General features: G+C 35.7%; 1 protein-coding gene across 5 annotated transcripts in view; it reads left to right on the top strand.

The window, feature by feature from the left end:
• The window catches only part of LOC132707442 (octopamine receptor beta-2R-like), a 93,313-nt gene extending 78,919 nt beyond the window's left edge, over window positions 1–14,394 (top strand). For 3 of the 5 annotated variants that reach the window (XM_060679307.1, XM_060679306.1, XM_060679304.1), the window contains exon 2: window positions 11,136–14,394. In XM_060679307.1, coding sequence (XP_060535290.1) covers window positions 11,287–12,528 — 1,242 coding nt within the window. In that variant the 5' untranslated portion in view covers window positions 11,136–11,286 and the 3' untranslated portion in view covers window positions 12,529–14,394. Of the gene's footprint in view, window positions 1–2,647; window positions 2,862–11,135 lie in introns of those variants that run through there. The other 2 variants (XM_060679303.1, XM_060679308.1) reach the window with 2 other exon arrangements.
• Window positions 14,395–15,262: the final 868 nt, after the last annotated feature.

Genomic DNA, 15,262 nt, shown 5'->3' with positions numbered 1-15,262 from the left:
CTCTACTGTTCTCTTACATTTAATTCCCTTACTCTCAGATCTCTATCAATCATCGCATGTCCATGTCTCCCATCCTAGTGCCGGTCGTTCTCTTCGTCTAACTAATGTAAACTAATATGCACGTTACGGGCTCGATTTTCGAGAGAAGTCGAGAACTAAAAACTGCATCGTGATATGTCAAGCAGTTTTTGAGCTACAGAATGATTCTCAAAAATGTGCGATTTTAAAGACCCTCTATAACATTTTTAATTGCAAGATTAGAGTTTTGGGAAAAAACTTTTTTTTTCAGTTTTCTTAAGCGGGAATCCTCTCTATTTAACCCGTGTTGTCTTAGAGCATTTAGCTCCCGACATATCACACAAAGTTATATTTCTTTAAGTGGGATTTTCTAAAAAATCAGTTTTCTAATAAAATTTCCTGTCGAACGATGTGCCATACACCTATTTTTATTAAATAGTTTAAAAGATATTTGCAAGTTTTGATATTAACCATAGTGGGCGCTGTGCTCGGCGTAAATGTGTAGATAAAATTTTATTGTCTTTCTCTTCATACAAAATCAAGTTGGCTACGACACGAGGGGACACAGCAGCCTTGCAGTTTAACTTCTAGTATGTAATAATTACCAACGCTAAAGCAATAAACGGAAATAAAATTATTGAAAGCAATTTTTTTATTTCAAATTTTTATTAATTAATCTATGTAAAGTCTGTTCATAGATATGAGAAAGTGACTAACTGATACGAAATAAGGAAATACCCGGGCAAGCTGTAAGAATGAAATATGGTCGAACAGGTCCGTACTTTGCTTAGAATTTAATTATTTGGGGTATTGTCAGGAAAGTTAATAAACAATATTTATTTATATATGCATTTATGTTTAAATCTAAAATAAAATTACAAATTATTTTTATTACCTACTTAAATTACTTAAAATTATTCACATAATATATCAGTATCACTATCGCTATCATCGCCTGTTCTAATTATTATTTGTTCTATATTATTTGCAATATGGATGTACTGAGAGTTTGAGGACATTGGAGTTAACACGAGGAAAATCGTTGTTACGACGAATTTCAGATTTCAGTTGGTGCCAAACATGTTCAATGCGATTAAATATACAGTGGTAAGGTGGAAACCTTAAAACTATATGCTCTAGTTTTTTTGCATAATTATCACAGACTTATTCCTTTTGTAGGTTCAAGCTTTGTAGAACCTCAATTAATTGCTTTTTGGTATAATCTTCGTGAAAATAAACGTCGTTATTATACATGTAGTTTTGGATTGTTGCTTTTTTGTCACATGAGGAAGGGGTTTTAGTCAACAATCTACAGTGATAACTTGCATTGTCCATTAGAATGACGCTATTAGGAGGAATATTTGGAACTAGTTTGTTTTTAAACCAACTTTCAAATAAATCAGCGGTGGTGTCTTCATGGTAATCCAGAGAAGAATCTTCAATATTTTTCGCAGACAGAGAAAGTCCATTTGGAATCCGACCATCTTTAGAGCCAACATGCAAAATAGTTATTGTTTTACCTCTTTTTGATGGCGCGTTTGTTTTACACTTATCAGTTGAGTCAACCCAACTCTCTTCCGGGGTATCACAAGTGTTGAACCAGGTTTCGCCCTTTGTTGTTCTCTGTAAATCCTAATTCTTTCTAGATATGCCAGTCGCCATTTCCGAATTGTAAAAGATTCCATTAAAACTTGTCTTTTGTCAATTTTTTTTTAATCTAAAATCCATGTGTTGAATACACTTCCACAGTTCTGAGACATTTAACATAATCATCTTTTTCAAGCCTCCTAATTAAGATATCTAATGTAGGCACGCTTTGTTCCTCGTATAACTGGTAAATTTTACGCCGTATTATATCTTGATCACTTTCATCTACACTCGAGAAAATGTCAGCATGGTTTCTTTTTTTCCTCGCTGAAATGGGATTATTCACAATTTTCGATACAGTTGATGCTGGAATTTTCGTCAATGTGGCCGTTTCTTCTAAAGATGCTTGCTTGCTAGCACCACGTTCAATGAGAGTCAAATAAACATTGTTTATAACTTCCTTAGTTTCAATAGAATCGTGTTTTCTACATTTGAGCGGGAGCATCTCCTGAGATACACTAGACTCGCCCATATTTTGCATAATTCGCACACGATTCAACACACACTGTATTACACACCAAATAAGAATGATTTATGACAAAATTCAACTAAATAGTATACCAAACCAAAGAATATTAAACACAGGTAGGTATAACATTATTTTCTATTACGGACCACAATTTTGGCGTTTATCCATTCTCAGGGTTAAGTCAGTGTGAATGTATTCGTGTTGTTTTGCAAAAATGTACTCAAAAACCAACCCATAATATGCTATTTGTTTTTTTTTGCAATTTTTACAATTTCATAGCTCCTAAAACACCTCCAAATCAGTCGCTGGCTCTCGCACTGCGAGCAAAATTCAACAGAGACACGGCAAACTTTTCATGACGCAATAAACCTTTAAAATCGCCGTCGGTCGCCAGTCGTTCCGAACTGCCTCGGACATGTCCGACCGCGTTCCCGACAAATCGCCGCTGTTATTCGAAAAATCCACAGCATGTCAACGGTTCCGATAAAAGTGATGATTACCCGTCATCGCCAGGTACCACCGGCACGATATGTTGTCGCAATCGCGCCGACGTCGGTCATCTGATCGGGTACCGCTAAAACGAACCGCCCACCAAAGCGGTAACGAACGACCCCTTTGTTTTGGTTCCGGTTTCGGTAGTTGGAAGCGACGGTTCGGAAGTTTCGGGTGCCGCCGGAAGTGAGATTCGCGGTTTCTGCCCGGGGATACTTTCCTTATCGTCGGCCAGGTGAATATCGTCTAGATTTTATTTTTAGAAGCGTTTGTCTACGGTTTCCGACTTTAATGCGTTTCGTTTGGGCAATTTTAACGCAACACACGTGCGTCGATTTGTAATACCAGTTGCCACGCGGAACCTTAGTTTTAGCATTGACATTTGGGATTTTGATCATGGACGCACAATATTCTTGCGTGTCTATGGTCTGTACGATTTTTGTCATGGCGTAGCCGACAATAAAATGCCGGACAGAATAAAATAGGTTGTTTTTACTTGCCTTTACTTATACTTCAACAGAGACAGAATCAGTTGTACTTCGCAAAAACTAATTTAAGTATTATAGTAACAAAAGTATTTGGTTTTTTATCAAAATTAATGTTGGCCCCTTCAAAGTAATCCCCCCAGATATAACACACTTGTGCCAACGTTTATTCCAATCTTCGAAGCAGTTCTGAGAAGCAATTAATATTAAATCTTTAATTTTGCTTTGGATGGTGAAAGGGAAGGACTGCCTATTAATACCATTGAAAAACACATTTTATACACATCTCATTTTTTTATATTGTAGATATGAAATAATTGTAGGTATGGTCTGTTCATAGATATAAGAAAGTGAACAATTGCTTTGGAATGGAATTATCCAAGGGAGGTCACTAACATGCAATGAATGCAACAAGATTATTACCTAAAGTTTCGGAATTTAAATTCAGGTAAAATTGTGGTTCGTGATAGAAAATAATTGTGTACCTACCTGTGTTTCATATTCTTTGGTTTGGTATACTACTTAGTTTAAGTTGATTAGTAATCATTTTTATTTCGTGTGTAATACAGCGTGTGTTGAATCGTGTGCGAATTATGCAAAATAGGTGCGAGTCTAGTGTATCTCAGGAGATACTCCCGCCCAAATGTAGAAAACACTTTCTTTCTATTGAGACTAAGGAAGTTATAAACAATGTTTATCTGACTCTCCTTGAACGAGGTGCCAGCAAGCAGGTATCTTTAGAAGAAACGGCCACATTGACGAAAATTCCAACATGAACTGTATGAAAAATCGTGAATAATCCCATTTCAGCGTGGAAGAAAAGAAGCGATGCTGACATTTTCTCGAGAATAGATGAAAGTGATCAAGATATAATACGGCGTAAAATTTACCAGTGATACGAGGAACAGAGCGTGCAGGCTTGAAAAAAATGAAACCGGTGTTAAATGTGACCGAACTACCTTATGGAAGTGAATTCAGCACGTGGGTTTTAGATTTAAAAAAATTGACAAAAGGCAAGTTTAATTGGAATCTATTAGAATTCGGAAATGGCGACTGGAATATCTAGAAAAAATTAGGATTTACAACAAAGGCCAATTATTTACATGGACGAAACCTGGTTCGACACTTATCATACCCCGGAAAAGGGTCGGGTTGACTCAACTGATAAGTGTAAAACAAACGCGCCATCAAATAGAGGAAAAAAGAATAACTGTTTTGCATGCTGGCTCTAAAGATGGTTCGATTCCAAATTTACTTTCTCTGTCTGCGAAAAATATTAAAGATTCATCTCTGGATTATCATGAAGACACCACCGCTGATTTATTTGAAAGTTGGGTTAAAAACAAACTAGTTCCAAACATTCTTCCTAATAGCGTCATTGTAATGGACAATGCCAGTTATCACAGTAGAGAGTTGACTAAAATCCTTTCCACATGTGACACAAAAGCAACAATCCAAAACTACATGTATAATAACGACATTTATTTTTACGAAGATTAGACCAAAAAGCAATTACTTGAGGTTCTACAAAGCTTGATCCTACAAAAGTAATACGTCTGTGATAATTATGCAAAAAATCTAGGGCATACAGTGTTAAGGTTTCCACCTTACCACTGTATATTTAATCCCATTGAACATGCTTGGCACCAACTGAAATCTGCCATTCGTCGTGACAATATTTTTCCCTGTGTTATCTCCAATGTCCTCAAACTTATAGAAACGGAAGAACATCCCTCCACAAAGTTGGGCAAATTCTGCTAAACATATATAAAAAGCAGAACAATCGTACATATTGTAGTATATTGCAAATAATATAAAACAAATAATAATTTGCGATTTTATTTTAGATTTAAACATAAATACATAAATAAATAAATAAATATTGTTTAGTATCTTTCCTAACAAAACCCCAAATAATGAAATTCTAAGCAAAGTACGACCGGATTTCATTCATACAGCTTGCCCGGGTCTTTCCTTAATTCGTATCAGTTAGTCACTTTCTTATATCTATGAACAGACTTTACATAATATAGCAAAAATATAGGACAACCTAACCTAAAGTATCTTAGATATAGAATAAGATACTATATCTTGAACTAAAGTCTAAAAGAATAACTAATATTTGACAAGTTTTCTGTCACTCTTTGGTGAAAGTACCTCTTTTCAGCGAAGCAGTTATTGAATTCTCACATTCTTTTGATGTTTGTGATGTGTTTGCCTTCTTGTCCGCATCTGAAAAAAAATTTAGTTTTGAGAAAAGCAGGTTTTATATATCTTTATTAAAAAAAAAGAACGAGACCGGTATCTTATATGTTTAAAAAACAGATTATACGAAAATAACCACGCAAAAGTACTTTCGTTGACGTTTACTGTCGCAATACATAAGATTCACAGCCACCTAGACTTTTTCATTTGACATATTTAACTCGTTTTTAACATCCTTCTACCATCTAATTCAAAATCTGTTTAAAAATTATGGCGTAATTTTTTTGTAAGCGTTGTATTTTTTAGAAAAACTATTAGGGTTATTTATTATTAATAATAAAAAAGTTAAAGAAAAGTGTTTAACAACGACGTTTACCAGCAAGAGATTATGGGCGTAGGCAGCAATTTTGACAGTGGTGGTTAGATACGTTGGAAAACTTCACTCCTCTTTTTTTTACAAGCGAAGCGTCATTACATAGCTCGTCAGATGGAAATCCCAATTTACTAGTAACTGTAACTATTTGGGCTGGTATTATTGGGCTCTGACTTGAATCCTTTAGATTTTTATTTATAGGGACGTTTAAACTTAACTTTTTATTTCAAAGAAACCTCCACAAGTGACTGTAATACTATTTTCAAATGTTTTGGATTCATTATGCGTTGGTTGTTGTTGAATTGAACTTGCGGTCATGTTGGCTCCTTCAGAGCTCTACTGATACTGGCTCCCATTCCACTGCTATATATTGTGTGAGGGGGGCGGAATACTTTTTCGTTGGTAGAACACTTGATGACTTGCAAAATTCTTGTATTTGTGCGTGGTAAAAATAAATGAAACTGCATCACCTAGTTAGTTTCAATTAAGGGCCCCGAAAAAAAAAACGTAGACGCATTCATCCCATTAAATAAATCTAGTTAAAGAAATCTAAATAAAGGTAGCTTTTAACAGGCACTAAAATGTTTTCTAAATTTCGCTACCAAAGAGAAAATAGTCGGTGAACTGCAGGTTTTTTGTGTAGTAAAATACGTACTAATTTAAATAACCAAATTTTACTGTAATTGCTACAGGTGTTTAGGATAAATGTGGCATGATTCAAAAAAATTACAAATTCGTTCATACTCTGTAGCTACAAAAAGTGTTATAGAACAAAAGCATGCAATTAGAACACGTGTAGGTTTAGATTTAGTAGTAAAAAGTAGAAAAAAATTAAAGCGTATGCTTTATATTTTTTCCGGTAGATACGATGCAATTTCTACGTGTATTTTTCCACCATCCGCCACCAAAGAAATTCAGCAGATATAATTACCAGCTATGTCTGAGTTTAAATCGGCGCGAAGCGTCTGTTTTAGTAAACTTACATGTTTAATCTCCATGAAAAATGTAAATAAAATCTAAATAACAAAACATGACTCTGAAAAGTCTAAATATAACTCTATGAGATACGCAGGAAACATGTAGGTAGAAAAAATGTTTCAGGAGTAACTGCAGAACCTCCTGTAGACCGAACGCCTATTTCTTCTTCGTGAGTCTAGTAAAAATTACCAATGGACAATTTGTTTAAAAGACAGTAGGAATTGCCAGCTTTTACCACGAACATTGTGATCTGTTATAAAACAAGTCAATAAACAACCAAAACAATTTGTTTAAAAAACCGTATTTCAATATATAACCGAAATTATCCCTAATTCCTACTTAATTAATGTTAAAGAACACATAAAATAACATAATTAGTAATCATTGGTTTATTACATGCGTGGTTAAAATATTTTTCTTCTCTCTTTTGAGAAATACCTATTTATGTACCGATCTAGAGTGCCATTTTACCATTTTGCATAAATATTAACCATTTAGTATTAACAAACGCTAAGCAGTATAGTTTATTGTATACGTTTTAAAAAACAACGCTCATAAACAAAATTCCCCCAAAATAATAAAGCCCATTTCAAATACATGGATTTTATTGTAATGCTTTAACGTTCAGCACTATCGGATACCTTCGAATGGAAATGTAGATTAAATATATGTTACTACTGCTCTTGTTGGTATCGGAAGACTTCAAGCTTGGAGAATGGAATTGTTTTGCGCGTTTGAGAACTGTGTTTTTCCATCTGTTTTTCTTTTTAAACAAACTCGAACATTGCGTGCTATGTAATTACTATTTACACCGTAATTATATAGCACTTGGGTCTAGTTTGGTTTAATGGGTAATTATTTATTAACTAGATATTAAACGGTAGGTCGCAGTTTTGTATGCTTCGAAACAAGCCCTCGTTTGCTAAAATCTGATGAGTCGTTTCAGTAGTCACGAAATACAACAAAAAGCGCACTAGAAAAAGTTAAACAGACAAGTAGTCTAAAATACTTGGGAATCTTATTTGACCAATGCCTCAAATGATCGCCTTACGTAGAGCACTTAGAAAATACAATAAAAAATTGTGTTACCAAGTCCCTTATTAGTAGTTGCGCTGTAGAATCTACTTAACGATCTGTTTACAACAAACGCTTGAAAAAATTTCAAATAAGTTAAACTTATATACACCGAATGGCTAAAATGTGAAAAAAGTTATTTTGAAAATCAGGCATCGGATTTCAAGAACAATGTTCACTCATATAATGTCACTTGTGCCGCATGTTTGGAATTATAAAAGCACATATCACAATATATCAAATATTTTGCTAAGTTTTGCATAAAGTTCATGTTGTCTACATTGGTTTTAAGTATTTGATGTGTAGTTTGAATATTTTTTTTTTAAATAGAAGTTTGAAAATTGTTTTAAAATTAATTTTATGTGATTTTAGGTTACAAAATGCCACGACAAACACAGCGACATGTCATGACCGATCTGGTTAAAACAGCTTATAAGCTATATTTTGGATTTTCTATCGATGAGCGAGATAAAAGTTGGTTGCCAAAAGAATGCTGCAATAGCTGCTCAAGAACGTTGAGAGGTTGGCTTGAAGAAAGTCCCAAATCCATGCCCTTTTTGAATGCCAATGATTTGGAGTGAGCCTCAAAATCATGAGAATGATTGTTATTTCTGCATGACATCTACACGAGGATTCTCGGAAAAAAATAGAGATAAGATTGTTTATCCGAACGTCCTATCTGCAAAGAGACCAATTCCTCGTGATAAAGACACTCCACCTCCATATTCACCAGTTAATGAGGAGGCTGAAAATAAAAATATTTCAGGCCTACAATCTCAATCGAGTTTTCTTTCTGGTAGTACATCTTCATACATTTTATCTGGATCTTCATGTCCGTCTACAGAACCTCATTTACTTGAACAAGGCGACTTAAATGATCTTGTGAGTTAGAGACTTGGGACTTTCAAAATCTAAGGCACAGATTGTTTATCCGAACGTCCTATCTGCAAAGAGACCAATTCCTCGTGATAAAGACACTCCACCTCCATATTCACCAGTTAATGAGGAGGCTGAAAATAAAAATATTTCAGGCCTACAATCTCAATCGAATTTTCTTTCTGGTAGTACATCTTCATCTTCATACACTTTATCTGGATCTTCATGTCCGTCTACAGAACCTCATTTACTTGAACTTGAACAAGGCGACTTAAATGATCTTGTGAGTTAGAGACTTGGGACTTTCAAAAACTAAGGCACAGATTGTTTATCCGAACGTCCTATCTGCAAAGAGACCAATTCCTCGTGATAAAGACACTCCACCTCCATATTCACCAGTTAATGAGGAGGCTGAAAATAAAAATATTTCAGGCCTACAATCTCAATCGAGTTTTCTTTCTGGTAGTACATCTTCATACATTTTATCTGGATCTTCATGTCCGTCTACAGAACCTCATTTACTTGAACAAGGCGACTTAAATGATCTTGTGAGTTAGAGACTTGGGACTTTCAAAATCTAAGGCACAGATTGTTTATCCGAACGTCCTATCTGCAAAGAGACCAATTCCTCGTGATAAAGACACTCCACCTCCATATTCACCAGTTAATGAGGAGGCTGAAAATAAAAATATTTCAGGCCTACAATCTCAATCGAATTTTCTTTCTGGTAGTACATCTTCATCTTCATACACTTTATCTGGATCTTCATGTCCGTCTACAGAACCTCATTTACTTGAACAAGGCGACTTAAATTATCTTGTTAGTTAGAGACTTGGAACTTTCAAAATCTAAGGCACAGATTGTTTATCCGAACGTCCTATCTGCAAAGAGACCAATTTCTCGTGATAAAGACACTCCACCTCCATATCCACTAGTTAATGAGGAGGCTGAAAATAAAAATATTTCAGGCCTACAATCTGAATCGAATTTTCTTTCTGGTAGTACATCTTCATGTTCATACACTTTATCTGGATCTTCATGTCCGTCTACAGAACCTCATTTACTTGAACAAGGCGACCTAAAAGATCTTGTTAGTTAGAGACTTGGGACTTTCAAAATCTAAGGCACAGTTACTCGGATCAAGGTTAAAACAGTGGAATCTATTGGCTAAAAGTACCATATTTTCGTAAGAGGCAAGAAAGTTTTACAAGTTACTTCTCCAAAGAAGATGATTTGGTATATTGTAATGATGCTGCAGGGCTTCTTCAATAACTAAGTTTTCCAGAAGATTCTAGTGAATGGAGACTTTTTATTGATGCTTCAAAAATAAGCTTGAAAGTCTTTCTGCTTCATAATGGTAATAAATACCCATCTGTCCCCATTGCACATGCTACAAGCATAAAAGAAAATTATGCAAACCTTGAGCTATTACTTGAGAAAATTAAATATTCTCAATACCTATGGAATATTTGCGCTGATTTAAAAGTTGTCGCTATACTGACTGGACTACAAGGAGGATACACAAAATTTTGCTGTTTTCTTTGTGTGGGATAGCCGCTCAATAGATAAACATTACAAAGTAAAAACCTGGCCATCAAGAAAAAGTTTGACTCCTGGACTTAAAAATGTTTCTCATAAACCGTTAGTGCCATGCGAGAAAATTTTTCTGCCACCCCTTCATATAAAGTTGGGACTCATAAAAAACTTTGTGAAAGCTATGAATAAAGATGGTGCAGGTTTTCAATACTTAAAAAAAAAATTTCCTCGAATCAGTGACGCGAAATTATAGGAAGGAATTTTTGTAGATCCGCAGATACGTGAGCTCATGAAGGATGAGGTTTTTGATTCGAAGTTGAGCAAAGCAGAAAAAAGAGCTTGGGCAGCGTTTGTGGAGGTGTGTCATAATTTTCTTGGGAACGCAAAAAGTGACAACTATCAACAAATCATTCGGGAGCTACTTTGTGCTTATAAAACTTTAGGATGCAATATGTCACTCAAGATCCATTTTTTAGACTCACATTTAGATTTCTTTCCTGAAAATCTTGGAGCTGTATCAGATGAGCATGGTGAAAGGCTTCATCAGGATATAATGCAAATTGAAAAACGCTACAATGGAAATTGGTCAGCATTTGGTCTTGCTGATTTCTGTTGGTCAATTCGAGAAACTCCAACGGAATCTGTGAAGAGGAAGAAAACTACTAAATAATTTGAATTCTATCACTCCATTATGAAATAACTGACGATATTTATTAGTTTTGTTAATATAATTTAGGATTTTTTACTGTGAAACTCAAGCCGCCACATTTTTTTATTTCCTTATAATAATTTATACTTTAATAATATTGTTTTTTGATGAAATAAATATTAAATTAAAAACCTACGTGTTGTACTTCTTTGTATATCAAATTCCGTGTTTAGAGCATAAAATAAGATGAATTCATGCAGACCATTTTTTGCAGATATAATTAAACAACCCAAATAAATGACCGACACTAAAACCTGTTTATTTTTTTTTCAGATCATGTCCCGCAATCAGCTAACGGAAGGCACAGATACCACGTCCACGATGTCCACAGTCCACGAAATGGTGAGCGCAGGCCCAAGGATCCGTACCGACGTGCATCACGAAAACAACCAACTCAATCGATAGTTACAGAAAGGCCAAGCCTATGGATAGTGCCAGTTTCAATGTATCGTATATTTCGAACTTAACAAGTCAGAATGAGGCAGAAGACATCGACGTGTTGCCAACGTTTATACTTTTCGTCAAGGCAACAATCATGGGAAGCATCATAATCGCATCGATCTTCGGTAACCTTCTCGTGATAGTGTCAGTCATGCGCCACAGGAAGCTCAGAATCATTACCAATTACTTCGTTATATCTTTAGCCTTAGCCGATATGTTAGTCGCCATGTTCGCCATGAGTTTCAATGCCAGTGTGGAAATTTTCGGAAAATGGTTGTTTTCTCCTAGGATGTGCGACGTGTGGAACTCTCTGGACGTTTACTTTTCCACAGTTTCCATCCTCCATTTGTGCGACATAAGCGTAGACAGATTCTACGCGATATGTAAACCGTTGAAGTATACCCTTCACATGACTAAGAAAGTCGTTGCTCTTATGTTGCTGAACACGTGGGTAAGTCCGGCCTTTTTAAGTTTTCTTCCCATATTCATGGGTTGGTATACCACAGACGACCATCTGAAATTTCGCGAGGATAACCCGGAGAAGTGTATATTCGTAGTTAACAAACCGTACGCCGTTATCAGCAGTAGCATATCGTTCTGGATACCCTGCACCATAATGATAATAATGTACTTTTTAATATTCCTCGAAGCTAACAAACAAGAACGGGAGTTGCACACCAGACACGGTGCCGCTCTCCTTTTGCACGCGAGCAATACGAACGGGGACGTGATGTCCAATTCGGGAGGCTCGTCTAAAGCTTTAACGTTGAACGAAATCAACCAAGATGCGCACCACACCCCGACGAGAGAAAGAAGTCTGAGCAGAATGAAAAGGGAGCACAAGGCCGCTAAAACTCTGGGCATCATCATGGGAGTCTTCATGCTGTGCTGGCTTCCGTTTTTTCTCTGGTACGACAGCGTATCTCTGTGCAGCACCTGCAAATGCCCCCCCATTGTAGTCGCCATTTTGTTCTGGATCGGCTACTTCAATTCCACCCTGAACCCGATCATTTACGCGTATTTCAATCGGGATTTTCGAGAGGCCTTCAAGAACACGCTGCAATGCGCGTTTTGCTGCTTGTGCCAGAGACCGCCCTCAGATCTAAACTACATCGACAACAGGAGACCATCGATACGACATGAAGACAGATCGCGCGGAACCTACTCGGAAACTTACCTGAAGCACGTGGATAGAAGGGGATCGGAGTTTGGATCCACACTTTGATCGCAGTTGACCAGTAGCAGGTTGACTACGACCAGTTTTTAAATCTTACTATGGCCCGAATGACCGTAATTTACGCCAAAAGTATTTTACTGCAGGAAAAATTACTAGAAAACATTTTAATTGTTTAAAACAAATAACAAAAGCAATATAGATTTAAAAGTTCACTTCGTATGGCAACCCTAAAGTTTTTATCTTCCAGATTAGCAAGGTTTAAGCTAGGTTCATTTTTAGGTTTATCCATGTCTTTAGGAGCTAAATCTAGATAAGTTTCTAAGATCTGAGGAATCTACAAAATACTTCTTGTGAATTTCTTACTCCGTTAAGTTTGGTTAGTCTTGTTTGTAAAGGTCATTTTTCGATTCAGCAGCATCTTCACCATAGTAACGGACAATTTTCAATTATTTGCTTGGCATGCGCCAAAACTTTATGGATGGGAAACCAAGGATTCAAACTTACCAATAATGTTCGAGATTAAAAGCAATGCGTTTCAAATTTTTATAGATCAAGATTTTATGAAATTTCCTTAGTTTATGTGCAATTTTTTTCCCACAAGTTTGTTATGATCTGCTTTAATTTCAATTCTGTAGCCGATACGGAGCACACATTCAAAAAATGATATCCGGCAGCGTAATGCACTAATTTGATAACGAGCCTTTAACCTTCATAAATAAAGCTTCATATGGTACAAGCTTGATATGATTTAGTATTTGCAACGATATTTAAAATTCTGCCAGTGATCACTGTTAAGCACATTTTGAAAATTTTTCTTGATTTAGCACATCTGTCGGTGGAACCGAGGCAATTATTTCAGGTTTTTTTTTTGCTGGCAAAATGTTTTCATAACTTGGCAATTCGTCTCCTCGCCTCCAATTCTGATGTTTATGTACTGAGTTTTTCCAAAATTATCTTCTAATAAGAAAGCGTTTCATTTGTTTCGGTCTGCTAGGGCTCATTGCAATTTCCTTCAGAACCTTAGAAAGGTCTTTTTGACCACTAAATTTGGGATTTGTTGGTGCTTTATAAAAAGCTTGAAGGCGTCCCTTTGCTTGTGACCTTAACCTTGTTTTTTTTAAATGATTTTGATTTTAGCTCACTTGTGAGTCAAATGTCTTGTACCGCACTTGCTGCGTAATATACTATTCTTCAACTGTTTCTTAAAGAAAACTCCTCCAAACCAGAGAAAATAGTAAATTATGCAACAAGTGGGGTAAACGATATTTGAGTCATTAGTTTATTTGGTACTAACGAAACGAGTGACCTAAAAAAGTTGTTACATACTATACTTTTTACAGTCGTTAGTTTTTGGGTATATTTTTGCAAAATGACACGAATACATTCACTGAGGTAACGTCAGAATCGACAAACGTCAAAATTGAAGCCGAAGTGCCTCGGATCCGTGGGTCAGGAAGCTCACGTGGTGAAGTGACGCTTCTCGCACACTAGATTAGGGTATAATTGGGTATTTTGTAGAAGAGAGTAACAAAAATGTTTTATTTAATTCATTGAATTGAATCGAAACCTTTGGCGCAAATTACGATCATTCAAACCATTAATGTACCAGAGTTGGAATATTTTCGCTTGTTTTCCCAAACATCTGAACACACGCGAATTTTCCAACACGGTTTTCATCCAATGCCAAATATTTTTTTAAAATGGTGCTGTTTTCTATTTCCTATTAGCTTATAAATTTTTGCGACATTTACAAAAGTAACGTGACGTGTTTTAGCTTGACGTGAGTGTAAATAGACGTTTCGCTTTGTAAAATTGCTAGTCCTTAGAGCAATAGTTAGTGTACTAGGAACACCCCCCGCAATAACGGCGACGTTGGATTGCTGCATAGAAAATAAAGTTAAATTATTTATTTCATTGTATAATTTATTTATCTGGAAAACTAACTGAAACCGTACTCGCAGTGCTGTCTTAAATATTTTGAAATTCTTTGAGCCTTTCAAAAGAAGTCCATTTTAACATTACCGTTCGAACAGTAAGCTGCGAAAAAATACCTAATCGGAAACGTTATTATAAATATGGGTAAGTTGCTATAAAAAACACTTATTTTAATAGTAATATCCATTTACTGTTGAGTTAACGAAAAAAGACAACTAGTGGCAACATTCGAATTTTCTTACACTTATGAAGAATTTTATTCTTATATCAAATCATTTACTAACTATTCTTGTTTTTAAAGTTTCTAATTTAAATTATTCCAATAACCTGTAACATCGACCAGAAATGAATTCGTATTACATTTTGAGTCGCTCAGTTCAGAGGCTGGTTTATCTATTATTCTTTCAGCATTTCCTCTTCGCTTAGCACAGTAATATGTAACGTCAGCTGCCATTTCATGCAAAGACGCCTTGAACTGCCGATGATCAAAATTTATGATTTGTACCACAACTTTCACTCTGGAGCCAAATAGACTTGGCACACAAATTTTGTTAGTGGATAATGCAATGAAGGACCGTCATGTCATCAAAATTTTGATGAAACCTTTACGAAAGCCGACCACGGAAGGTACACTCAGTACCAAAACTTGTAACTTTTTAATGACTGTAAAACGAGCAGTTGCTCTGTAACAGTGAGCACTTTATCAACACCTCCAATAAATAAAGTGAACGGAGCTGTTTTCTGCTGATGATTTAAAACCAGCCATACATATTATTATTAGTAGTAGTATGTTTTCGTTAGGAAATTCATTTTTTTTTCAGGACACAAAACACTGCAAAAACTTCCT

Source organism: Cylas formicarius, unplaced genomic scaffold (assembly GCF_029955315.1).
Source record: "Cylas formicarius isolate icCylForm1 unplaced genomic scaffold, icCylForm1.1 PGA_scaffold_9__14_contigs__length_23061073, whole genome shotgun sequence".
NCBI lineage: Eukaryota > Metazoa > Arthropoda > Insecta > Coleoptera > Brentidae > Cylas > Cylas formicarius.
This window is presented reverse-complemented; position numbering and strand designations above follow the sequence as displayed.